At 40.4% G+C, this 27,842-nt stretch overlaps 3 protein-coding genes across 3 annotated transcripts in view; 1 reads left to right on the forward strand and 2 right to left on the reverse strand.

The window, feature by feature from the left end:
* Window positions 1-693: 693 nt before the first annotated feature.
* On the reverse strand, window positions 694-1,804 carry LOC136679630 (leukotriene B4 receptor 1-like). The gene has a single exon (XM_066658267.1). It carries the CDS (start codon window positions 1,785-1,787, stop codon window positions 795-797), a length of 993 nt encoding a protein of 330 aa, XP_066514364.1. The 5' UTR covers window positions 1,788-1,804; the 3' UTR covers window positions 694-794.
* A 2,792-nt stretch (window positions 1,805-4,596) lies between these two features.
* On the forward strand, window positions 4,597-16,109 carry LOC136678450 (BTB/POZ domain-containing protein KCTD19-like). The gene is made up of 17 exons (XM_066656500.1): window positions 4,597-5,019; window positions 6,190-6,334; window positions 6,631-6,819; window positions 8,340-8,451; window positions 8,843-8,991; window positions 9,085-9,200; window positions 9,313-9,455; window positions 9,635-9,718; window positions 11,128-11,224; window positions 11,852-12,091; window positions 12,219-12,465; window positions 13,447-13,590; window positions 13,709-13,753; window positions 14,327-14,478; window positions 14,838-14,945; window positions 15,275-15,388; window positions 15,976-16,109. Exons 1-17 carry the CDS (start codon window positions 4,741-4,743, stop codon window positions 16,045-16,047), a joined length of 2,436 nt encoding a protein of 811 aa, XP_066512597.1. The 5' UTR covers window positions 4,597-4,740; the 3' UTR covers window positions 16,048-16,109.
* Window positions 15,538-27,842, reverse strand: part of LOC136678451 (rho guanine nucleotide exchange factor 40-like) — a 67,283-nt gene continuing 54,978 nt past the window's right edge. The window contains exons 14-24 of the mRNA XM_066656501.1: window positions 26,912-27,831; window positions 22,705-22,954; window positions 21,419-21,508; window positions 21,097-21,321; window positions 20,407-20,577; window positions 19,986-20,166; window positions 19,554-19,670; window positions 18,488-18,736; window positions 18,177-18,373; window positions 16,857-16,919; window positions 15,538-16,720 (exon numbers count right to left, since the gene is read on the reverse strand). Of these exons, the coding sequence (XP_066512598.1) occupies window positions 16,881-16,919; window positions 18,177-18,373; window positions 18,488-18,736; window positions 19,554-19,670; window positions 19,986-20,166; window positions 20,407-20,577; window positions 21,097-21,321; window positions 21,419-21,508; window positions 22,705-22,954; window positions 26,912-27,831 (2,439 nt within the window). The 3' untranslated portion in view covers window positions 15,538-16,720; window positions 16,857-16,880. The remainder of the gene's footprint in view (window positions 16,721-16,856; window positions 16,920-18,176; window positions 18,374-18,487; window positions 18,737-19,553; window positions 19,671-19,985; window positions 20,167-20,406; window positions 20,578-21,096; window positions 21,322-21,418; window positions 21,509-22,704; window positions 22,955-26,911; window positions 27,832-27,842) is intronic.

The following is a 27,842-nucleotide window of genomic DNA, read 5'->3' on the forward strand; positions in this document are numbered from 1 at the left end:
ACTTGCTCACACGTCTGAGCAGACAGCAATGAGAACAGACTGCATAAAGAGAGTAGTACTTCCCCTTCAGAGAGCAAATACAGGAAAGAAGTCCTTTATTCTCAGGAAAGACAGATTAAGAGACAGACAAACAGAGCAAGAGAGAGACGGTGAAATACAAGGGCTGGCTCAAAGCATTTGGCAAATTTTTATGTAAATTCTATTGTTAGATTTTTTCAAAAAACACCAGAAAAAAACGTTTTTGAAGATATGAAGAAAATGTTTTGTAATTGAGACAAGTATTTATTATTGGTATAATGATCAAGATAGTCCTTTAATAATAATAATAATAATAATAATAATAATAATAATAATACAAGGACAACAACCTCTTAGAGCCTTTCATGGCATAGTTTGCAAAATTAGAAAAATCCCAGCTAGAATAATGTAATTTCTACTAATTTGGTCTGACCACATGATGTTTACATATTGTTTGTTCTCTTTTTCGAAAACGTAGTCAGAGAACCCTGAACTACTTCTAGTTTTATTTTACTGCATTGTAGATGAACCTTAATCTGAAGATCGGTTTTCAACACAGAGACTTATTAAATTCTGAAACAAAATTGTCAAAAATGATCTAATAAATGTAAATGATTTTATTAGATTACAATACATTTTACAAAACATAAAAAGTGCAAAAATATCACTCCGCTACACTGAGTAACACTTATCAACATGATTACAATTATGCTACTGTCTAAACAATTCACAGTATTTTGTGCTATGAAACAAGTACATGTTTAAGTGATTACACCTCAGACATCACAGTCAGATTGGTCTGGGGTCTGGGGTTGCCTCTCTCTTACTTGGGCTGTGTGTGATGTTAATTCCTGAAAGAGCTTGGCCATCGCTGATTTCTTCAGACCACCCTGGAAGTTTCTAGCAGCAAAGGCGTAGAGCATTGGGTTCACAGAACTGCTGATGAATGCCAGTGATCCGGAGACAAACACTACTGCATCTGGCAGCCAGTTTGAGCTGTCCACTAGCAGGTGAGTTACAGAAATGACATTGAGAATGTGATGGGGCAGCCAACACAAAGCAAAAGCCGCTACCACACTGCCTATTAGAAATGCCGACTTCTGTTTAGTCCTGCTTTGTATTTGTCGAAGCTGAGATGCTACGTTGCAGTAGCAGACTGCCAGGATGAAGAATGGGATGACAAAGCCCACCAGTGTCTCTAAACTCATGCAGAAAACCTCTATAGCCACTGAGCTGTACTCTGTAGAGTGGCAATTTTGCGTACCATCTTCACTTTCATCCAGTTGTCGGGCAAGAAATGCTGGGATTCCCAGCAGGAATGCCAGGGCCCAGGCCACAGCCAAAATTCTATACATGATGTCACTGGTTTTCCACTGCAGCATCTTGAAAGGGAACCTAACAGCCATAAAGCGCTCCATGCTCATGATGGTGATGAGGAAGACGCTAGTGTACATGCAGCTGTAGATGAGGTACACCATGGCCTTGCAGGTGAACTGACCAAATACCCAAGAGCGTGCCAGAGAGTAGATCCACAGAGGCAGAGTGACCAGCACTAGCAGGTCAGCAATAGCCAAGTGAAGAACAAGCAGAACAGTATGAGAGTGCTGCTTCACATGCTTCAAAACAGTCCAGACCACCAGCAGGTTCCCTGGAGTGCCCACCACAAAGCACAAAGCCAAGATCGTGCAAGCTACTGCTCTTCCAATGTATGACTCAGTTTCATCATCCTCTGGTGCTGTGCTGTTTCTTTCAAGAGACGAGCTGTTCATGTTTGCGTCTTACTCTCACAACAATGACTGCAGAATAGACTGAATCATGCTATTGTATTAGGAAGTAGCCTATGCCTTTTACTTCTCCAAATTCTCTCAAGAACAGCAAAAACAAAAGTGAAAACGTGGCAAAGAACATGTTTAATGATAAACAGGGTGAAAACAAAAGTCAGTGAATACAGTTCTGGTAAACAGTAGTGGTAGCCACAAAACCCAGGGGGATGTGTGGGACCTATGCCTTTCCCCCATCCCACCAAAAACACACACTCTTCAGACCACCTCATCACCTAAGAACTTTAAGACCCCTCTGTCATTCAAAGTTCAAAGTTACCCCTCTGTCATTCACATAAACTCAAATCCTCAGGATAATTTAATTATATTTCTGAAGGAACGCAATGCATTAGAGTGTTGTTTTCTCATCTAGCTGGTCTCTAGTAATTTGCTGCAGTGTCTGCGATGACTCCTGTAAGACTGGGTGAGATACCTGAGCATTCACTTAAAAGTGATTTAAAAAAGTGAGTTCCAGAATTAAATGCTAACATCTTCCTCACAATTATGTTTATGTTATCAAGGAATAACTAAAACATTTATAAAATCTATATACAACATGTTTTTGTATGCCCCAGCCCCAGCAATGACCATACTTTAAGTTTTGAACTTACTCAGCCAACATTTCTTCTGAAAATGAGTCTATTTAACCAGGAATTTCCTCTTTTTCCTCAATTTTCCCCTTGCCTCTGCTCTTCTGAGAATGCTTTAGACTTGGAACATTGCTGTAAAGATATTTTGAAAGTCATATAGACATTAGTGACCTCACATACAGGTGTATAATTAGCTTTAGATCAAAAACACCAATCAAACTTGTCCCAACTTCTAATCCCAGCATGCTGACTTTGGTCCCCTCCACTCATCAGACCAAATCTACTCCCCTGTTGGCACACTTACTTTTTGCAATACAATAGACAAAATCTTTTGGGGAAAATAAGGGAACAGTCAAAAGTCTATATATATTCAATGAGCATTTTTACACATAGAAACACAAGATTAAAAATGCATTACAAATTTAGAAATGTTATTTTGTTATAAAATTGCCATGACACAATTATTGGCACCCTTGAACAACTTTGTTTACTAGCTTATCATTGATTTGAATTTACCAATGAATAGCACTGTTCATGACTAAAAAAGGGTCTCTCTCCTTCCCTGATTACTTTTTTCTGAAATAAGAGCTGTCTTATAAGCATGCAGAAAAATGTCATCACCAAACATGGCCAACTCCAGAAACTGACACAATTCACACTTAACATTTTAGGATGTGATGAGATGGATACAATCAATTGGAAAATGTCTGCAAGTTCTGGTGTGATCTGTTTAAAAACACAACCTATAACATACTATGTTAACAACTGACCTGAAGAGATCTGGAATGATGGTTTCAACCATAGGCCACACACTTGGGTAAAGACCCTGGCGGGCCCCATTAATGAGGAAAAATGCACAAAAAAATAAAAATAAAGTTATATGTTTGTGAATATTTTTGTTTTTGTGAGGCCTCTGTACTGCCTTTGGCAGTGGAGGCCTTGTGTATAGTAAATAAATCATTAAACTGATGAACTACCAAGGCATTTTAGAACAAAATATGCCACATGAAGCATGAACATGACCTAAAATACACCTCAAAGCACAAAACTCAGCTGGCAATAAGTTCTGATATGAATTACACTGAAACCCGTTAGAAAGAACTGGAACCAACCCTGTGCCTGGTAATATATATATATATATAATCCAAATTGGAGTGTAGGAACAAATGTGCAAAGAAAGTGCTGGAAGCCAAAGCATGTGGATGGTGTTGTTCTTGGCAAAGGTTGTGTAACTAAACTAAATATTAGAGCAGCACTATTAATACTGCCCAAGGCATATTCTCTTCTTTTGTGGAAAATTGTGTAAGTTTAAAGACAACAGAGACAATTCTGTACAACTATTTTTCACAGCAAAACAAACTTGCCCTCTATCAGTGTTCCTTTAAAAGATCTACATCTTTTAAGGTGGAAACTTTGAACAAAAGCCTGTACATTGCTGAAGTTGAACTTGTCTGTAGATTTGAATCCACTGTCTGAATTACTACTTTAAGTCATTTGTAACAGCAAAAATAAGTCATATTACCCACCCATGGAATACATTATTTCTCTTCATGATTTTCAATGTTTGGAGGTCTCCACAATCAAATTGTGTTTCTCAGCTAAGACTCAGCCAGCGACACAGAGGAAAAGCCTAAGCCATATTGGACAGACATAGAAATATAAACGATTTAAAAAAATAGCTTTCAAAAATATTTACTTTTATACTCATTGAGTAAAAATTAGCCTTAAGTTAATCTATGATCATATATCACCATATATGTTGGAGTCGTTTAAATATCTAACTTTTTTTTTTTGTTAATATTGATTTTGTTAATGTTTTTTTGTTAATGTTACATGTATATAAACGTTGCTAAACGTTGTGAAATGCAACTAGGTTACGAAAATGCATTCACCCTCTTAGCATAAGATATTTTGCTGTAATTGTCATGTACTGATTGCTATACGTGTATATTAAGTAATTTGCTGAAGAAAATAAGCTTCATGTGGAAAGAAAAACGATGTTTTTTTAAGTACAGATGGTAATTATCTAGAGTAGTACAAATATTCTATATGGACATCAGGAGTAACTTTAACAGACTTAGGTTCGGTTAAATTCTACAATCATTTAACACAAATAGACCGTTGGAACGCGCAGACGACGTTCAACGGCTTCTTTCAAAATCGCCAGTGGCTCGAGACTTCGTCGATGAAGTTAAATACACTGGTTGGAAGCTGTTGCCTCTGACAAGAATAATTTATTGGACGGTACAGGATTATCCAGGGACTGTTTTATCTTCGGTCTTTTAGTTTTCACAATAACACCGAGTGGCTCCATGGAGAGCGCAGATCCGGTGTGTAATGTTTCCTTCAACGTTGGAGGAGCATGTTTCTCAGTTCCCCTCAGTAGACTCTATCGTTTTCATACGTCTTTACTGTTAAAGAGTGTCTCTGAGTGTGGAAACAGTCATCGGCTCTTTGTTGATCGAGACGGGCTCGCGTTCAGACACCTGCATCACTACATCAACACAGGAACACTGGCTTCACCATGTGCAACAGAAATCCACTTAGTGTATGAACTGGCCACAGGTCTGGGCCTCACGTCTTTACAACAGGTAAACATTATTGGAAATACTTTTTTTAAACCAGCGCTGCTTCGAAATATCCTAGAATTTTTATTTTTTTTTTGCCTTTCTTTATGGGTCAATATAATAGTATGCATATATTTTGTTGATACTCAGGGTGAAAATGAAAAGAAAGTTTTCTATATCAGCTTTGTAAGATTTCCTATTTAAGATGGTATGTAGCGAGCAATTTTAAGCTTCAACTTTCACAGAATTTATGGAAAAATCTATTAGAAGACCCTTCCCCTTCTGTGTAGGGTGACCAGACGTCCTCTTTTACCCGGACATATCCTCTTTTTAGACGTAAAAAATGTCCGGCCGGAATTTCACAAACGTCCGGGATTTTGTTTTTCTACAAGTTTACATAGAATTTCGAGAAGTTTCGTTCACAAACTAGTCCCGCCCTCCCCTACTCCGATTGGTTCGCTTGAGTGAGAAGGGGGCGTGGTGAAGTAGCCTAAAATCTTCTGATTGGACGGTCTGACTGTAGAGCTACCGTTATTGGTCGATAACCTTCTCTGTAAACATTTAATTGGTCAGTCTTCACGTCAGGAGTCCTTTTTCACATCAGGCAAAGCTCTTGTACCCGCCCTCATCTCGAGCAGCTGTGCCGAAACGTAAATGTAAATTCTCGGATGAATTAAAAAAGAAATTCCCATGTTTTGTGTAGCAAATAAAGGTGTAAAGGACCTAAAAGCACACAGAGGTTCAGCTAAGCACACTCAGATCTGTCACCCTAGTTAAAGGAACACTAGATGGAAATCTTTTTATTGTTTCACATACCTGTAATAGAGACAATAGAGCCTCTGCCTTTGATGCTCTGGACTTGGCACTGCAGAAACTGCACTATGAAAATTTTGGAGGAGGGTAATAAACCACCCCCTTCCCTCCAGCTCTCCTTTGATTTCAGGAAAGTACTGTAAAACTTCATTATACTCTTCAACTGTAGGGGGAGCCCAGGAGCAAAAATGCCATATCTTACCTAGTGTTCCATTAATGTTTAAGGGTGCCATGTATGAAATATGTAAAGATACAGCTACTGGTTTTTTTTTGTATTATCTGTATATTTTTAAGCTTTAAATAATGCCTTTAGATGTACTTTCATTTCCTCATGAAGTGTAAAGGCTGTTTGATTTCCTGTATATTCTCTGTTATTAAAAGGCTTTAGAAAATCTACAGTCAGGATCTCATTTTTTATGTGGACAGCCTGTGAACCTTCAGGTGACTGAAAGGGACTCATTAAATTACTGGAAGACTTGCATGTGTAACGACGAACAAGCAGTAGTCAGTCCTGTTCATTGGTCAGGTGAGGATGATTATAAGAGAAATGGCGCCATCTGTTGGTTATAACTCCAACTGTTCAAAGTCCATTTGTATGATGTGTATGAAGAGTTTAGGGTCTTTTGGGAGAGATGTTAAATAAATGTTTTTAGCAAAACATGTACAATCCCTGCTCACCTCAGTATTTTAAATGGTCCATGTCCTAGATTGTGTTATAATTTTTAACCTGAGGTCCAGTCAGGCTAAACTAAAGATTGAGAGGTCAAAAGTAGTCATTTAATTATATGAATTGAATTATTCACTAACTCTGCTTTCAAGCAGGTCATGATGTAGTGCCGCTGGGTCTCGTGGGCACTCCGCTGGTGGACCATGAGGAGGAAGTTCTCTACTGCTTTCTTCCTCTAGAGCAGGTGTGGCTCCACCCAGGACTGGTCAGCCAGGATAATCTGCTCTGGCTGTGTGAAGGAGTGGCCATTATACAGTGCAACAGCCCACTCTTCAGGTTTATAGGCAAGCATTCACCGTTTAAACATTTTTTTTATATATTTTTATTCATATAGCTTTTAAACACTGTATTGTACTTTGTACTGGTGGTGGGTCTTATGTATTCAATTTCTGTTGATGCACACAGGACACATTAAAAGCATTTAATGTTACATTTCCATTTTTGTACAACCCACTGTAGGTGCACTTTTTATTTACCATTGTTAACTGTAGCCTATGATTAGCTACACTATATATCAGCCAGCCTCTACCACATCCAGCTATGACCTTAGAAGTCATATTTTATTTGGGTGGTGATGCATTAATATCTGCTGTGAAATGACAAATTGTAAATTTGAGAGATGGTAAATATATGAAAGCTGCCTTGGGTATATTTAAAATATTTACTCAAATACAAAAAGAAAACTTGTAAATATATATTTACAACTGCAACCCAACTGAAAGTTCGTAAGTCCAGTCATAGTACCCAGTAGCCAGTCACAGAATAAAACCCTAAAAACTATGTATATTAGATTAATTAATATATGAAATATCCTATGCCAATCCATTAGAGCTTCATAGAGGGCCTACCCCACTCTCTTCCTACCAGCAGCCACACAATTTCTGTTGTTCCAATCTTACAGCTACACCCTAAGGTTGCTGTGGCCGTTTATGAACCGATCAGCAACCAACTACTCTTAACAACTACGGATACTCTTTAAGCTCATCATATGAGTATCCAAACTACCCACAGTATTACTAGCTCTTCACAGGTGTCATCAGGTAGGCACCTCCCCTCGTTAGTGTTGAATTAAGGCCACAACACACATCCATAATGCTCAACAGTAAAGTCTGGTGTCCCAGACTCATCCCCCTCCAAGCAAGCTTTACAATCCTTACCCTTAAGCATCAACAACCATAAATCTACACTGGCCTCTACTCTGACTAAGTCTATACCGAACCCCACAGGCACCGTTAATGCATGCTCAGTGCCACCAGTTCCACTTCCAGCCTTTTTCCCACAACTTGGTCGGTATTATATAGTGCTGCACTATACCATCTACCTAAACTCTTCTCTGGTCTCTCCAGTACTGTAGGAATCATTTCTCCTTCCATCCAAAAATTTTCCTGTCTTCTAGACTATAATCAACAGCTTTTATCTGTTAAAATGAAATGTAGCTGATTTTCAGTGAAGGTGTGTATATAAAAACTTCAGCCAGTAGTATCTCAAATTGAAAAAAAAGCCAAAATAAGGGGCAAAGAAAACACTTAGCTTGATTTCACAAACCTTTGCATATTTGACAGGGATTGTAAAAAGTTGTTAGTCATTTTGAACAGCTGTCATAGTTACCTGACAATTAAATCTGTCCTGCAATGTCTCACAGCATTTTCTTGAAATGCCTTTGACAGCTGGATAACATTCTGAATGAAAAAAATATGCTTTGCCAGCATACTGTGGTTTGGGAGTTTTATATCAACAGGGTGAGTTCTGGCAGCTGGTGAAAGCTGATGTAAAAATGACCTGCGTTTGTTTTCATTCATTATAGCCAATTTCCTGCAGTCGGGGACCGTCCTGCTGCCAGAGCAGTTCAGCGATTATGAGGAGCTGTGCGATGAAGCCAAATGGGTGGGTTCGATTCCCGCTCTGGGTGACTGTCTGTGAGGAGTTGGTGTGTTCTCCCAGTGTCCTTGTGGGTTTCCTCTGGGTGCTCCGGTTTCCTCACACAGTCCAAAAACACACGTTGGTAGGTGGATTGGTGACTCAAAAGTGTCCGTAGGTGTGAGTGAGTGTGTGTGTTGCCCTGTGAAGGACTGGCGCCCCCTCCAGGGTGTATTCCTGCCTTGCGCCCAATGATTCCAGGTAGGCTCTGGACCCACTGCGACCCTGAACTGGATAAGCGCTTACAGATAATGAATGAATGAATGTTATTTGGGGTTTTGTACATTATTGGAACTTTTTTTGGGACACTGTTGTGAGCCTAAGTCATTAATTGGGAGTCTAGATCATTTGTAATGGCATTACTAGGTCATTAATAATGGAATGTTACAGGAACTGGCTGGGAACATCATGTCTGCCTCTGACACTGACTAAAGAAGAGCTGCCCTCTCTGTGTGCTTACCTGGACAAACAGGACGGCGTTTACCTGGCTGTCAAAGAAGCTCTGAATGAGTTCTTACATATGAACGGGACACTGGAGGGTGAGAATAGACACAACATTTTCCAGACAATCCTAGTAATTTTAACAAAGGAGGATTTTGTCTTCAGTGTGTGTGTGTTTTTTTCCCTTACAGGAAATATAGACGCCAGGTTTTGGTCGTCTTCAGTGAAAACATTCACCTTCTTTAAAGTGATTAGTGTTTATGCTGGAACTCAGTGGTACTCTACTTATTTTAAAACTCTTATAAAGGTATGTGGAATGGAGCTCAGTTCCAAAACCTATCCTCTTCTTTTTCAACAGAAAAAAAAAAATATTGGACTCTGTGTGGTGTTTATAATGAATGTGAAATCCTGTCCCCCAGCACCCTGAGTTCCTCTCCAACTCTGCCAAGAACTGCTGGATTGTGTTTGGTGAAAGCTTACTAGTTAAGGGTGACGGCCAAATGTTCAGACACATTCTCAACTTTCTGAGATGTGGCCACCTCCTGCTGCCTACGGATTTCAGGTGAGCCTCCAGGGGGTGGTTTACTGGGTAAGAGATTAAGTCCTGGATCAAGGCAACTACATAAAAAAATATTAATAAATGAGTGTCATTGACACTACAGTTTTTGTGGGTAGATACCTATTAAAGAAAATGTTGAAATCTTTTGGACCGTGAACTAAAGTCCTCCGTTGTATTTGCAGGGAGTGGCCTTTGCTCTGCCAGGAGGTTGAGGCATTTCAGATCCCTGCTCTGTCCAGTGCTTTGCAGGACTGCTCAGATTACAGGTTAAAAACATTCATTAGTTAGGAAACCACAAGGAACCGACTGGATCAATGTTTCAAAATAGAATGATAATTTGTACAATATAATATAGGCAAAAAAATTATATTTGCATAGTTTTCCCCTTCCCACAAATCCCACAAATGTATTGGGTCTGCCAAGATGTGCGGTTACTGCCATTTCTTTAATTAGGCTTGGCTGATTTAGCACTGGCTGATTTTAATTTATTTAGTTAGCCACATACAAACAGACAAAGTACAGATTTTAATGTGACTACAACCTACTGTTGACATTTTCTCACTATACACCACAGCATGCCACACAGTGTAAGAGAAAAACAAGCAAATCTGTGATTCCTTAAGCCTGTGTGTGAATCAAGTATGGGCTGGTACATGTGCTGAGCATTTTATCAGGGTTATGCTAAAAATCATAATCAGGAATGGCAGCGGTAAAACAGTCAGACAGACAGATAGAAGAAAAATCCATTGTCAAAGACCACAAAACAAAGCAAGCTTTCAAACAAGGGTCTGCATAAAAACAGGGCTTAGTGCTCAATCCAGGTTACCAGGAAGGAAAAACTATCACAGCATGTGGGCTTGCAGCTTCTGTGCAAAGCTAATTGAGCCAACTTTGACAACAAACATGACTGTTTAAATACATTTGAAAAGCGTTTTACTGATAAGGCATAATAAGATCCTACTTAAATGAGTATTATGTGACAACTGACGTAAAGTGACGTAAGCATCGCTTTTCATAACACTGTGGTGTTGACAAATGATTTGTTGACAGTAAGACATTTTATTTGTCATTTTTCACATATGTCCTTTGCAGGTGTCATGTAGCCTTATGAGTACTGCCCTTAAGTAAAGTGTAACCTATGTCCTTTTTCTTCTTGCTGAAGTTACCTTTAAGGCTGAATATTGTGAAATTAAATATTGTCATGCTTAATTGGGTAGGGTAGACTTCTTTTTTTACAGAGTGTTATTTCAATGAGGCTGCATGGTGGTGCAGCAGGTAGTGTCGCAGTCACACAGCTCTAGGGACCTGGAGGTTGTGGGTTTGAGTCCCGCTCTGGGTGTGTGTCTGTGAGGAGCTAGTGTGTTCTCCCTGTGTCTGCATGGGTTTCCTCCGGTTTCCTCCCACGGTCCAAAAACACACGTTGATAGGTGGATTGGCGACTCAAAAGTGTCCGTATGTGTGAGAGTGTGTGTTGCCCTGTGAAGGACTGGCGCCCCCTCCAGGGTGTATTCCTGCCTTGCACCCAATGATTCCGGGTAGGCTCTGGACCCACCGCAACCCTGAACTGGATAAGCGCTTACAGATAATGAATGATTGTTATTTCAATGTTGTGAGCTATAATTAGCAAATGATTCTTATGTTCCTTGTTGTGATCAATGTGTCTGTGTTGTGTCAGGGCCTGGTGTAAGGCTAAAGGGCAGCCCAGGGCCACGTCCCCTGATTCATTAGTGGAGGAAGAAAATCACTTCTTACACTCAGGTCTCGAGGATGAGGTTTGTACTGCATATTAAGACAGAGTGTATTAACACACAGTAACTCATGTAGCACAGTTCCATCTGAAGAGTTAAAGCTGAATTAATAGTGGGGAACCACTAGCTGAAGCTGCATTATCAGATACGGCTGAAATGCTGTCAGAGTGAGCTCACAATACATCTATGCTGTCAAGGTGTTCTCTGGGGTTGCTCACTGTAGTAACACGTTTGAGGAATTTAATTTTAAGTAGTGCTATAGACCATCCCCACTCTGCCTGGAGCGTTTAGTTTAGAGGGATCATATTCAGAGGCCCCAGGATGCATGAATGCAGGTAAATGGAGAAGAGTTGGAAGCGAAGGCATTTGCATCCTAGGTATGAAAGAAGCATCACTTAATTAAAAATACACAGTGCGACCAAATGCACAAATGAAGGATGATAGGCTTTTTCTTGGGTTGTGATTTTGGGATAAGGAAGTGAACATTGTTTTTCTAAGAGGTCTAACAAACCTTGAAACTCAAGGATAATGTCCTTACACTACAATGCAGAGTCAGTCATTTCTTTCAGTGTGCACTTCATCAAATGTTATCAACTTGTTCATTTTTGTTTTTACTCTGATTAATTGAATAATCCATCCACTTCTCCCCAGGAGCCAATGGACATAGGCAAGCCTCTCTTATATCAAAGTGAAAGCCCAGACAATGCATTCTCCTCCACTGCATCAGAGACATTTCAACCACATTCAGAAAAAAGGAAGGAAACAGAAAAGATGTCCAGTTCCACATTGCCCTGTGAGGAGCTGAGAAGTCAGAATGGCAGTAAGGTTCCATCTGAGAATACTGGACAATACAGACAGGCCCAAGAGTGTGGCAGCCCAGGACCCAGTGAGGTAAGAGGAGATTATATCATGATAAACAATGTACGTTTTTAAATCAAATGTGGGTGTAAATTATATTAGGGGATATATATATATATATATATATATATATATTTTTTTTTTTTCCACTGACATTTAGGTCAAATCCTTAAGTCTGTGCAGTATACCAGAGGATTACAGGAGCACAGAAATATCATCTTTGCTGCACATGTTGTTGAAAAGCTGGCAGGAGGTTGACAACCCACTGCTTAGTCCGCTGGACTGCCTGACTGTTCTGGTCGAGGCCTCAGTGGGCAGTTCAATCACAGAGCTGAAGAAGATGCTAGAAGGACTTTCTGATTCTGCTAAATCAGCCATCACAGACTTCTGCAAGAACTTGTTGAGCAGTAGGGAGTCACAACAAGCACCGCACTAAGAGCACAAACAAACAAAAAAGAGAGACTAAAACACAACACCACACGCAGGGAACAAACTCGGGCTTCCAGCACAGCTCTGACACTTAGAGACCATTTACAAAACACTGGGTTAAATCAGTGCGTGCAGCATAACAGCTCTGATCAGACACAAAAGACTAGCAGCACAACTAGATTACACAAGGAAAAGCCTTATGCAAACATTTTGTCAGGTGAGATAACATACATTTCAGTAAAACTTTAATTTAGGTCATTGTTCAAAAAGCTACGTCTTGTAGATTTATGTAATTTGGATGTAAAGACCCTTCGGAAAGATGACTTACAGTAAAGTCTTACCAGTTTCATTAAAAATCAAAATTAGTAGCCTAAATCATCAAACATTGCCTAGAAGCAAGCCTGCACGTAATTTAGGGTGACCAGACGTCCTCTTTCACCCGGACATGTCCTGACTTTTAGACTTAAAAAAACGTCCGGGCGGAATTTCACAAAAGTCCGGGATTTTGTTTTTCTAGAGCTTACATAGAATTTCGAGAAGCGTTTCGTTCACAAACTAGTCCCGCCCTCCCCTACTCCGATTGTTTCGCTCGAGTGAGAAGGGGGCGTGGTGAAGTAGCCTAAAATCTTCTGATTGGACGGTCTGACTGTAGAGCTACTGTTATTGGTCGGTAACCTTCTCTGCAAACATTTAATTAGTCAGTCTGCACGTCAGTAGTCCTTCACGTCAGGCAAAGCTCCTGTACCTACCCTCATCTCGAGCAGCTATGACGAAACGTAAATGTAAGTTCTCGGATGAACCCCCCCCCCCCCCCCAAATTTAATTACTTAACAATTGATTCATTATTAGTTGCTTAGACTCTTTACTGCAAGGCTGGAAGAAAGGTAAATCTAGTTATTTGCTAAAGTTTCACATGTAGAGTTTTTGCTGACTACCTGACTGTGTTTATTACACTGCAGGCCGGTTGTCTAAGAGAAAACGAATGCTTCCTCCCAGTAGTTGCCCAATCCACTCTATAGGTTTCATCTTAAAGGTGGATCATCCTCCAGTGCTAGGGAGAAAAGAGGCTGGAGGATACTTCACTGAAAGTGTCATCTACACAGGTCAACCAGTATCTCTAAACATTATATTTACCATCTGTATTTACTACATTCTCAGTCAATACAGCCTATATGTTATTCTACAGCTGTGACTGTAGATTGTAACTGTTTTCCTTCACAGCTGAACAAATTCAGATAGTGCAGCCTGCCAGGACACAAAACAGAGGTGAGATTATGCTGTCCATACTACGTTTATTGACATAGATAATGAATTTGTTTCAAACTAAGGGGTGTCTCAGATTGAGACCTGTTTGATGTCCTGTTGTAGTATTGTTTGACCGTTCTCATAAAAGGAATTTCAATTCTACTGTAGCAAACACAAGGGGGCGATAGAGTTATTTTCACAATCATTCTCTGTAGTTCATAGCCCCCCCTACTTCTTGTCTGTATCATGTTAGATGGCACTGCCATCAAGACTGATAGATTCAAAGCATTCCTGCTGGGAGAGGAAAAACAAACAGTAAAGGCACAGTGGAACCGTGCAAACGGTGTTTACCTTCCAGCTCTGAAGCAAATAGTCCATCCATCATCATCACTCAACCCATGCATTATTCAGCCAGTCAATTAGCGCTCGCTCTGGCTCTCATTCCCCTTTAGATTTGATCTAAAGTTTCCCCTTTTCTCCAGAAAAAAAAGTAACATCAACTTTTAACTGTGAAAAACGTTGTGGTACTTCCTCCAATAATGCTCAATGCTTCTGGCAGCAGTTCATAAGCTGATTTGTTATCTTCTTCTCCAGATGTGGCATTTGCATGCTTCAGTTTGTCGTTTGAAGAGATGGCATATGCCCGGGAGTGCCATTCCTTCCTCGCTGGCACCATTTTAGACTCCAGCAGACTCGACCCAAAGAATAAAACTCACAGAATTGTGAACCTTGTTTACTTACTTTGGGTAAGATCACAGACCTCACTCACGTTTTATAAAGGAAGTACCTACAGACCTCATCCTAAAATGACATCGAACCTATTCAAATAGATGAGCACTAGGGGACCACCACATTAAAGTATCAAGATATTTATTATTGCTCAGTTTCCTGGCCTTGGATCCAAGTTCTAAACTACTAAGAATGGAAATTCTCCATTTAAAGGAAACTGTAGTCCCAGAGTAGGCTTAATCTCTGCCCAGGAAACAAACACTGGATCCTGAAGTCTGAGTATCCTTATGCATGTTTTGAATGTATTTTCACTATAACACATTGGCCAGGGCCATGTTGTCTATATTTTGCTCAGTGTCCTCGGGTTGTGTTGCAGACAGGTCGTGTTTCAGTGGAGAACTTTGTGCAGAAACTGTTGACAGTGATGTGTGTCAATTCAGAAAAGCAGGTGGAAAAGGGAGAGAAGTTACTGCAGTGGTTGAAGGTAACTATTCCACATGTGGGTTATGAGCATGTCTAAATTAGTCCACACTTAATCGTTTGCGCAGGTCGACCAAGTCGTTATGAGTGTTAAGCAGTTTAGCAGATTTCTTTTTTAAAAATGATTTTAACAATGTAGTGTAATAATGGAAACTAATCATGATGTGAAATTGGGAATCAAATCTAATAATTAACTGTGAGAGAACTGTTCCTGCTGTTCGTTTTTCTAGAAACACATGCATACGTTGACGAAATTCACTTGTTAAATGTGCAGAAAAACATCAAACACCGACATTATTTTTGACATAGTTTTTTTGTATTTCTTCTGTTAAGTTCACGTTGCCTTTGGCAAAGAAGTATGCAGAGTGTGTAAGTGAATTACTGAAGAAGACTTCAGTCCAGGCACACACACTTTTTCCTTTGGATCAATATACCAATTTAGCAGAGGTGAGTAAACAAAGCAACGTATAAATTAATGCCAGGGTAGCATTGGTGCATTCATTGAAATCATGCTTAATGTTGTTAGCTCAGTTAGTAAACTCCTTCTAAATCCTTGGGAACCAGAAATTCTGTTCTTGATTGGAGTAAACTAAACACACTTTTGTGTTCTAACATTATGGCTTTGCCGGTTAAGGCCTGATTGTCCATGCTAAGCATCTGAAATGAAACTCACTTCCATTATGGATATAAACAATCCATTTTTATTAAATATGTATAAACGTGTTAGGAAATATGACACTCTCTCAGTACACATTCACGCTCCAGCTTTTTTTTTTTTCCTTTTTGAAGTCTGTAATGTTCTTGTAGTAGCTGATAAGAATGGCACTTTAGTGATCCCCTGGCTGACTGACTAATGCATAATGCATGTACAAAGTTAGCACTGTCCTTAAATCTTACTCGCTGTGTACTCAAAGCACCACTGGTTGAAATATTTACACTCAATGTACATTTTTATTTGTCTGTTTTTGCTGTTATATCTGAAACACAAACAAGACAACTGAAATGAATACTCCTGCATCTCCTACTTCACACAGGGCCTAGCAGCAAAACAAGGCATATCTGACCTGAGGTCAGTGGAAATTTCCCCCAACTCCTCAAACTGCTGACTCTACTGGAACACTGTAGAACAGGCCTGAATATCGAAAGGTCGAGTGCAAGCAACTGTGACCATAGAGAGGAGTAAATAATGTTCAAACTGAAAGTAATGGCTAGAGGTCAGTTTTAAGAATATCAACATTAATAAATGAACGTACAATCTTCGTAACAGAATGCTGATGTGCGATAGGTGAACAGCAGACTGCTTTTGAACCTTTAGAGCAGCAGCATGCTACTCATGGCTACAGGTTCCAGCTATACCTTTTGGTACAGAGGTATTTGTGAGCCAGGTTGTTTACAGTTCTAAGCAAAGTCAGTGGTCTACAGGCAAAGGAAACAGAGGAGAAAGAAAAACAGAAACAGTTTATAACTGCATTATAAACTATAATTATTTACAGTTACAAGAGTATGGAAAACTACTGTACCAGTACTTCTGCAGAGATAAATACAAGAATATTTAAATCAACTTTCTTTAAAACAATTAAACAATAACTATAAGCTATGAAAGCTCATAAGTGGCTTTTTTAACAAACAAACAAACAATAAAAACAGTGCTAGTTTCCAGCTCTTTCCAAAGTCCATGAGATGAGATTTGCTGGAGTTTGAGAGGAGCAATAAATACTGGCTTGAGTCCTCTTCTGCGTGAAGTAACCTTGTATTCTTTTAAGCATCTGGACATTAAACCTGTGAAAAAACACGGCAGAATTATAAGCACAGAACATGCATGCTGACAATATTTCATATGAATTGAATTAATGATAAGGGGCTGTTATGCAAGCAGGTGGTTTGGCTGGATGGATGTAGCAGATGCAAAACTTACAGCAGCAGCGGTTACAGCAAGTGCTCAAACTATAGTAGATGGGCCTACAACTTGAGCACCTTTCTGTGGGGGAATGAAGATGAGGAGCAGTGTTAAGGGCTAGTTTTAGTGGCTTATCATTATTATAACAATGTTTATTTGCTTATCAGATCTGTTATAAATGTTAGTTATAGGGCAAAATTTCCAGAAACAGATAAAGCCCTGCAATATGAATGCCTACTGAAATCTGTTGCAAGGTTTAATGCTCTGTCTGGAAAAACAAGCCATTCAATTTCTGATATCAAGCTGATGTGATAGAAGCTGGCGCAAATGCACAGACACATTGGCTCTTATTAGTTAAAGGTTGAGTAAAAAACATTTAGATTTGACTGCTCTAAATGAGATGAACCTTTCACCAAATGATTCATGAAACTGTCATACAATGTGGAAACAAGCAGATATTTGAACCAAGTTGATGAGTAAGTTTTGGCATGAACTCACGCGGCAACCTACCAGGCCTCATTTGAACCACGGCTAATAATTTGATAAATTATAGTCATCACAAATGGGATCTTTTTGTAAATCAAGCATTTTTAAACTGTTATGCTCACATTTGATCATAATGATACACCAGAGACTAAATTGGCAAACCCAAAATGGGTTGTTGAAATATGTATGTTCATTTTATGATTAGATTTGGCTGTATACATTCAATAATTCAGTCATTGTCTGTAAGCGCTTCTCCAGATCAGGGTTGCGGTGGGTCTGGAGCCTACCCAGAGGGGGCGCCAGTCCTTCACAGGGCGACACACACTCACAAATTTATTCATACACTCACACCTATGGACACTTTTGAGTCACCAATCCACCTACTAACGTGTGTTTTTGGACCGTGGGAGGAAACCGGAGCACCTGGAGGAAACCCACGCAGACACTGTGAGAACACACCAACTCCTCACAGTTACCCAGAGTGGGACCCTGGAGCTGTGAGACTGTGACACTACCTGCTGAGCCACCGTGCCGCCTGACTGTGTACAATTAAGTTAAATTAAAATATTGAAATTTAATATATAAGCTACACAAATCCAGTTAGCATGGTTGTTGGATAAGAGGCAAAGACATTTTCTTTATCATCTGAGTATTATTGTTGAGACCTTTAAAAGAATACTGACATTCCACTGAATATATAGAAAATCTATATTTGCAATGTTGGAAATCATGAAGTTTCAGTCAGTAGGGTGTCTTTATATAAAATGTCTTAAAATTAAGGACATATATCATCTACAACAAGGCACTATACTTTTAAAAAAAACTTGCTTGATTGCACACAAAGGTACTTACCGCTGAAATGTACTGGCTGTTGAAGCATGGTTTGTGTTCAGGAGGTGAGGTGATGGAGGAGTAGCAGGAGGTGTCACAGGGAGAACTGGGCTCTTCAGACAGAGCCTCGGGAAGATGACTGGACACACAGCCACTGTCTGAGCCACTGGAACCACTCCCTGAGAGACAATGTGAAGAAGATCCTGAACTCTCTGTTGCTAAATACACAAACAAACAATAGTTTATCTTTATGAATTATAAACCATACCAAATATGAATTTGTACGGTCATACTTCTAAAGGACTATAAGTAATAATAATGGATGTACATACTCATAGAGGGCTGGCTGCTAGTCTCATGCTCCAGCTCATCCTCTTCAATGCAGGGGCTGATGAGAGGTCTCTCCCCTGGCAGTAGTGTCTGGCTGCTGTACATGTGCAGATTGAGAGGCCCCAGTAGAGTGGAAGAGGAGGTCCCCCCTGCCACTGGGGGGCCACTAACAGGCGGGCTCACAGGAGCTCTTTTAAACGGGTTTGAGTGATCAAACAATGAGACCGCGATGGAAGCCCTTGTTCTGGCTCCTGCAGGGATAAACAGTGAATGTTTGGGTGTGTGGATCATGGGCTTTGTTTGATGTGGTCATCCCCAGCTTTCTGGTATCATTAATGTGAGTTATAGTGGCAACTGCTCCAAAAGAAAGAATCTGTCTTAGACATTCTTTACCGTTACTGAAATACGATATTCTGTCTGGAAAACAAGCCATATTTTAAATGTTTTAAAGGGCACATATTAAGGAAAATAACACTTAGCACATTATTTGGGGATCTGCAGCTCTTACCAACACACAAATGAAATAAAACAACATGAAATAAACAAGTCATTCTGATTTTGCCCTGCGTCTTACGCAAAATGCACAGTTTAGAACTGACCCACGTCCTTGTCTCAGTCTCTCCAATCACAGGACTTGATCCATGTTTATGTAAGAGCACAAGGATGTAGTTCAGCCACAAACAATAAGAGTGGAGACATAAGTGTCCTGTATAAATATGTTGAAAATAAACAGAGGACTAAGCGAAAGTGACTAAATGTCAGCTTTTCTGGCCCTTGTGCCTCAATCTTTGTGCTCAGTTTTTAAAGTAAACAGAGGCTCATTCTCAACAGGTGTTAAAAAGGGCTATTTAAGCGAAAAGTACTGTGCTGTTTGAGTCTTAGAAGCTTAATTAAGATGTCAGGAAACAACATGTGGAAAAGGGGATATACATATGCCCCTTTTAAAGCTCAAATCAGGACCCATAATTAAACATATGGGAAGATTTTATATTGTTTCCTAGATGATGACATAATGCAGTGTCAGAATGAACTGATTCACATGAGTGGCTTGTTTGGTTTTGTACACACCTCTGCCTTTCATAATGTAATCGATGGCCCGATCATTGATAGCAGCATCACTGGGTTTGATATCCAGAAACGGCTTATTGCCCACTCCCATAGACACCATCTCCTGCATACGGATCTCTACACACACACACACATTCAATATTACAATAATCCAATTTGGGAATTTGAGATGGTTTCAAAAGCAAATGACTAGAGGTTGTTCCACTCACAATCATGCCACAACAAACTGGTAAGACAATACATGTGTGATTTAAATAAGGAGTGTTTGTAAAGGCCATTCATACAGGCCTGAGGCCACAAATGCAGAGTTAATTGCTGAGATGCTGTGAAACAAAAGACCTCTTTCTCTCTCTCTCTCACACACTCACACACACTCCCAATTTATTTTATTTGATATCTTCAAAAAACTCTTGCGCGCACACACACACATACCTTTGTTGCGTGTGGCCTGTCGCCACAGTATTCGGGCAATATCCGAGGTCCAGGCTTGTTTAATGTCAGACGTAGTGGCATGAAGGATGTAGGATTGGTTTTTTGATGTTCTCCTGCGGAACCAGATTTCAAAGCGCAGCCCACTTTCCCCTGATGTTTCTGTCATCCCCACATCAGCAGTCTACAGGAGTGAGAGAAAGTCATTCACAAAATGTCATTTTGCATTTGAATCATTTTCAAACAAGAATAAGGAGGAAAAAAGTATTTGTATTTTGAGTGTTTTTATTGTTAAGGTGACCACCATGAAGCCTTTGTGAATCTGAAGTTTAGTTCTAGTCTTGGAAGGCAGCTAAGCCTTAGAGGAAGACGTGTTAGCTGAATTATTATTTCAATTATACAGAATCATATCAGGGCAATTTACCTTAAAGGAGTGTTTGTATATGTAGACATCTAGACCTCCCTCAATGCGTTTGGGTTTGCTGAACAGCACCAGGTCCTCAAAGAGAAACACGTGTCTCTGGCACTTCTTCCTCCCGTAGAAGATGGTGAATTCATCCTGCCGCACCAGCTGCCCCTGCTCCTTCAGATTCACCTGAGAAAAGCAGAGAACACCTTCACAATGATGAAGACTTTTCTAAAACGATACGTTATATTTTTCATTATGATTGTGCAGTCAAAGTATGTATAATATGGAAATGCATGTAAAACAGAATTACGTATACTGCATTATTTTTCTAATCACTGTTAATATAAAAGTCAATTTTCTGCACATGCAAAAACTGATTTTATAACAGTGCATCTATACAATTTTATAGGTTTCAAATCATTTAGAGGAGTCGATGATGATGAGAATAGTAACGTCAATAATTGTGTTTGAAAATTGCAGTTACTGACAACGTATCATCCAAAAATTATTATTTATCATTTCTCATGTCCTGACATCTTGAAATGTCTTCTAATGTATTTATTAGCATTGTAATTTAATATAATGGTAGAATTTTATAATATTGTGATGTACACTGCATACAAATAAAACAGCATTAATTATTATAAATACAATGTTTGGGAAAGTGGTATATTTTGTCAGAAGTGACAGAGGTGCGAGACTCACATCACAGTCACGGATGGCATCCATGGCAAGCAGATCGTTGCCGTGGCGAAGTTGGAACTTGACCATTTCAGCTGCAGCTCGTAGGTAGGAGAGCTCCTGCTCCTGAGCCTCACTCACCTCCTTAATCAGGTCCTTGAGGAGAAGAGCATATTTACTCATCCTCTGAATGGGCTTTAGCAGGTAAGAGGCCAAGTCCATCTTATCCTCTAGCTCCAGCTGCTTATGCTAAAGAAAACGAGACACAGAGGGGAAAGTATTAGATCCACACAAACATGTTAAAACACTGATCTGTTGATGTTTGTGCAGTGATCCCGTCACTCACCCTAAAAAAACTGTTGCCATGGCTGGCCAGCAGTGCATCAGATTTGGGTTTATTCTTGCTGTATAAGGCATATAATCCAAACTGGTCTTGCTGCAAATTTATAGGAAAAAGCATTATCACTAGAGAGGTTCACAAAGCAAAACTTTAACAGTCAGGAGGTTCCAGCGGGTCAGAACTCTGATTATACTTCTGTCTAATAACAACTTAATGCCTGTTATAGTTTGGGTAGCTCAAAAAGAACAAATGTTAGAACAGTAAGCCTGAGTTTTAGGGGTTAAACCTAATAACATAGGAACATCCAGACCTCTGATTAGACCGGGCTAGATTTACCTACCACCTACCTGACGAACTTTAATAAAAATCCCCCATTGTGAAATATATACCTTTCATTAAGTGGTTCACCAGTCCAGCATTTCAAACCCTGCGGAACAACCTGTCACTCCACATTGGTCAGGAAATATCGAATGGAGTGGAATAGCTGTTCATTTTTAGTTTTATTTGGAAGTAATTTTAAGTGATACGGTGCAAACTGCTTTATAATATGTTTTATGTTCATTTGACACATGCAGAGAAGCTTTTGCTGTGCCAGGAATGTGTCAGGTAATTTTAGACTCTCAGATGAAGGCTCTGCTGTAGGTCGAGAGGGTCTCCCCACTGGACATCATTAAACACCCATTCTCTCACTCAAGTACAGCATTCATTTCAAACCATAGTCCTTAGAGCTAGAGCTTTGATATGACCGCAAATATGATGGACGGAATACAGGAGAGACTACACTGCAGCTACGCTCACTAAGAATTCCAGGCCCTAATTCATGTGGCTTACCTTCATTTCCACTCAAAGATAAAAAGAGAAACATGGAAAATCTCAGTGTATTTTTAAAGTCGTTCTCTGTTATGGACTGTATAGAATATCTATAAAATATCCTTTACCTAACTGGAAGTAGCTTGTTTGGCAGCAAGATTCAGATTTTTGGCTCCTTAAAGACCTGTATTTTGTTAGCAAATGACTTTAGACAGAACACTTATTGGTAATGTATGTAAACTACTACAAATAAAGGTGTCCTGGTTTAGCTGAATTAATGGCCACCTTCATGAAGAAAGGCTATTATAATTTAGATAAAAATGTCAAATTTTTTATTACAGTGACCGTTTTCTCTGTAGTATTTTCCAAACACATTAGAACCAAGGGGGATAAATATAAACAGAACAGAGCTTTCCAGTTTTTGCTCATTTTGGAGCAGTCTTGTGCTGAAACTGTATTCATAGTGCTGCAGGTGTTCTTACGTGGCGCAGGAAGCAGTGACTGACACGCAGTGGGTGGTTACAGCAGCTCTCCAGCTCCTTGAGAAAGTACTGGCTGTGGAAGTCCACCAGTTTTTCCAGGTTTCCGAAGATGACACTGCGCTTGCCACGTAGGTCCTGAGGCAGGTCGACTCGCTCCATCTCAGGGAAGTAATGATCGATGATGTAGCGAAGTGACCTCACATACTCGCGCTCTGTCGTCACCATCTCGTCTACAATGTGCCTCAGTTTACTGAAAGAGAGGGAAATTCCTTGAATGATGTACAATGCTTAACTCAGACAAGTGTCAGTCAGTCTGTATTAAGGTAAAGAAGCAGTTTAAAACAACAAAATTCTTCTCTTCTCCAGAATGTTGCTGATAAGCCAAGACACACTCAGTGTTTAAAGTCTGGGTGCTTAGTTCTGCCAGCATCATCTTAAAACTTTAATTGATTGATTGACTGACTGACTGAAGATCAATTTGTGAGGATTTAGACATGCAGCTTGCTGATGTATACTATTCATTCATTCATTATCTGTAAGCGCTTATCAAGTTCAGGGTTGCGGTGGGTCCAGAGCCTACCTGGAATCATTGGACGCAAGGCGGGAATACACCCTGGAGGGGGCGCCAGTCACAGGGCAACACACACTCTCTCACCTACGGACACTTTTAAGTCGCCAATCCACCTACCAACGTGTGTTTTTGGACCGTGGGAGGAAACCCATGTGGACACAGGGAGAACACACCAACTCCTCACAGGCAGTCACCTGGAGCGGGAATCAAACCCACAACCTCCAGGTCCCTGCAGCTATGTGACTGTGACACTACCTGCTGCACCACCGTGCCGCCCTGTTGTATACTAATCTTCCTTTATTAGGAACCTATATTAGACTTGTAGCTCCAGACCTCCAGTATCAAACATGCGTTGGCTGATCAACTACATTTAGGGCAAGGGGAAAATGGTGTAAATCACTTTCAGTTGCATCGCAGGATGTGCAAATTAAATCAAACATATTGTACATGTTTTTGCTGAATGGCACAAAAGAAACCTCACATTGTTTTCATTTTCCATGACTATTATAGAAGTGAAATCTGACAAAATATAGTTCATTACCAGTGTATTAAACTACGTAATTTCCCACTCCAAATCACTTTTTTAAATGTCACAGCTCTCACTTGCTTTGTGTTTTTTATGTTGAAACCAACTGTGCAGGATTAGAGCTTAGTTTACTATTATAATTTTTCTTTTTAGTCAAAGACGATGCAAATTTGTCCCCTTCTAAAACACCCCAATCATTCTAGAATTATTCATATTTTGCAAATAAATACTCATATTCATACTACATTAATATACTACAATAAACAGCAATTTAATTGTTCCTTTCCAAAATTGTGCAGCCTTACAATAAACTGACAAGCTGTGTACATTTCTCCCTGTTTAGGACTGGCCGAAACTGAAAGAGCTGTCTTCAGTCTGTCTTTTCGGCATGAGTGACACACCAGTAAAAACACTTGAAAACACTGCTGTGTAGGCTGAGTAATGATTCATACTCACACAAACTGAGACTGGAATTACTAGCAAGGAGTGGTAGTCAAAACAAACTGTGTGTGGATTTCTGTGTGAATGTGTATCTCTGTGTGGAAATATGTTAATTTCTACTGGGTGTGATGTTAGTGTATTGCGTTAGGCGATTACCAGCTCATATCTACAGAAAGTGGTATCTTCTGCATCTTTTAGAGCAGAGAAAATCAATAATTTAAAATCAATAATAGTGTACATGCATACAACAACTTCAGTACTGTAGCACTTCCAGTAAAACTGAACAAATCTCTGAGAACGTCTAATGATCTTAGATCTTGTACCAATACAATTCTGAATATTCAGTGTAGTTTGGAGTAAATGTTGAAGCAGAGTAACAATAAAGTTATTTTAGATTATATTCATTACTTATCAAACACTTGGACAACATGAGTGACCCAAGACATATTTAACAGAGAAAAGTAAATGAAAAGCTGAAATGGCTGCTACTTAGAGGCCTGCAGGGTTAATATTTTTCCAAAAGGACTTCAGCTTTTACACAAAAGGCACTCAATATTCAGACTGATATGGCTCATGTTTTTTTTTTAATGTTAGCCTTGAATCCTGCAAAAGATTTAACCTCTAGGCCTATATACTCCATTATGGCCTTCCCCTTTTCCCTACCTCCCTTTTCTTTGCTAATAAATGGCTGAAATGTCTTAGCCTTATTTCTGTGGTGTGTAAAGCAGCGGAAGACAAATGCAGCACTTCAAAGTCCCTTCTTACAGCTCTCATCTGTGAGAGTCATCAGAAGCTGTGTTTTTTTCTCAGGAGGGTTAACAGGGGGCAGGGGGCCCTCTCTGGAAAACACATCACCGCCTGATAGAGGGGGCTGGATAGTGTGGAAAAGACATGCACACAAACAGAGCTTATAGATCCTCACATGCTTATGAGGTACTTGCACACATGACTGGCCTCTGCAAACAGCTGCTCAGCATGAGGCACTGTGTATTTTAGCCAGAAAAGGGGTAGATACATCTGCGTGTGTGTGTGTGTGTGTGAGAGTGTGTGAGCGTGTGTTTTGTCAAGGTGACAGTTGGCAGCACCTGTCTATGTGAGAGAAGGAAAAATAACTAGGCCTGTTTGTGTGTGTTGGCCATGTTGTCTTCCTCACTGAAGATAAAGTGTTTATTTAGGCATTGGACTGCTGGAACCCTCAACTGGTTATGCACCCTCAACAATAGCTGCTGGACAAACCTTTCTTTTTATTGAGGCCAGCCATTTTTCTAAGGCCTGAGAACTAGCTAGATCATGTCACACTGCAACACAGGATATTTCCACCATTGGGTTTGTTCTTCTGGTTTTACATGCCACCGAATGCAATAGAATATGACACCTGCAACACTCAAAGAAGTTGTGACACTTGCAAAACAAGTGGGAAATGTTGTTACAGGATTTTTGGAAGGTTCCACATTTAGTTCCCGTGGCCCAAGGTCATCTGAAATGGACTGAAAGACGTCCACATTTTGGGAAAAACAGATGTCGGCTTCTATGTGCCAAAGATGAAAAACATCCAGACTGTTACCAGGCTTACACTGGTATTTTGCTACCATCAAGACACATCACAGGGACTCCATGTCTATTTCAGCAGGACAATGTCAGGCTTCGTTCTGCACAACAGTGTAGACCGAGAGTGAGTGCGCTTGACTGGACTGTCTGCGTCGCAGATCTATTTCCTATTGGAAATATATGGTGCATCATATAGAGGAGAATCAGACAACATACAAAACTCAACTTGCAATATTGCAACGATTATTATCTTCAATTATCCATTCCAATTTAATTCCAAAAACACACGTTGTTAGGTGGATTGGCCATGCTAAAGTAGGTGTGACTTAATGTGTGAGTGTGTGGTGCCCTGCAAACATCCAGGATATGTCCTTGCATTGTGCCCATTTATATACAGGGGGTTCTCAACTTACGACGTTGATCCGTTCCTACGTCGCATCGTAAACCGATTTTCGGTGTAAGTCGGAACATACGTACTGTACGTAAATAACATATTGTAAGCACTTATCCTATCCTTACACCTATCCTAACACAGTAAATATAAAAAAACACCTCGGTCCCGAGCCACGTAACCGTGTATTCTTCCGCCGCACACACCAAACACGAAGTTCGCGTTACAACGTTTACGACTCAAAACCACTTAAGTCGAAACAAAGCTTTATACAGTAAATGGGAGATGTGTCGTAACCACGAAACATCGTAACTCGGGACTGACCTGAGGACCTCCTGTATATATAAGAATTAAGTTTGTCACTGAGCACACTGAAAAACTCTTCTTTGTCCTTTTGTCTCTTGAAGGTTGAGTGACTTAACAAAGGACTGTTTTTATTTCACTTTAGAGTGTTCCAGCTTTTCTAGACATGGGGTTTGTAGTTGTCATATAGAGAAATGTGTTTTATATATATATATATATATAAATATATAAATAAATTTTTTTGTGCAACAAAACACAAATCTTCCCAGGGGTTGAATAACAGTTTTCTGGTTTCTTCTTATTTTTTCCACATCCTGGTTTGGTAAATGGAACGCTACTCCCAGGTGCAAACATCAATATTGCAAACATTAATATGTTTATTTCAGAAAGGAAAACTACAAATGCATATAGATATATGAGCTCCTACCTGCCCTTGGCACGTGGCTCTGGAACAGGGCTCCCATTGCGATGTGTATCAACTGATGCCCAGCCATGAGCTGGGGTCAGCCGTGGGCTATAGGGCCTGTCTGCCACCTCAGTGCTGCTGACCTCCAGTCCTTTGATGAAGACGCCAGTGTTTCCCCTGTGGCATGGCTCGCTTAATGTTCGCTGACATGTGCCATATCGTGATCCCACCTCACTACCTGCAGCATCAAAGCTCTGAGTCTTACGCAAAACTCTCCGGTTCACTTCCGCAACAGAGGAAAGACTAGGGCTGTGGGAAGAGGGTGAGGTGTGAGAGGACTCCTCTGAAGAGGTGCTGCGTGTTAGTCGATGGGAGCTGAGGGGAGTTCTCTGTGGGATTCTGTGTTCTACGTTATAAGGACTTCCTGAGGAGGTCCTGATTGAGTCTTTAGTGTCCAAGCGGTTGCCGACTGGACTGCATGGGGTAGAGGAAGCGGTGCTGGATTGAAAGGATAGTCTTTCACGAGCCCAGCTACTGCTAAAAGCTTTCCTGCAGGAAAAGGACAAGCTGCTGCTGCGCTCCTGAGTCTTGGCACATCCTTCCGAGTGCCTGCGTGGGGTGCCGGTCACTGACCTGGTTTCGCTCTGCTCGCTGGACATGGTGCGGCGGGCACGCAGAGCCGCTTCCAGCTTCTTCTCAAACATTTGCTTTGTCTCCTGGCATTTTGACCAGGCAAACTTCCATTGCTTGAGGCCCTGTTCGCTCTTCAGCTCCCCAGCCAGGTCCTTCATCTCCTGGAAGCGTTCGTCTGGTAGGGGAGGGTGCTGGCTGCGGTAGGCTTCCAGGCAGGCAATCACACTCTGGCACTTCTCAGGCATGCCGCAGTCCTCCATAGTAACACAAGCCAAGCGCCTCATACCTTCCAGAGCCCACTCATAAGCCTGGGAAAAAC

Source organism: Hoplias malabaricus, chromosome Y (assembly GCF_029633855.1).
Source record: "Hoplias malabaricus isolate fHopMal1 chromosome Y, fHopMal1.hap1, whole genome shotgun sequence".
Classification (NCBI taxonomy): Eukaryota; Metazoa; Chordata; class Actinopteri; order Characiformes; family Erythrinidae; genus Hoplias; species Hoplias malabaricus.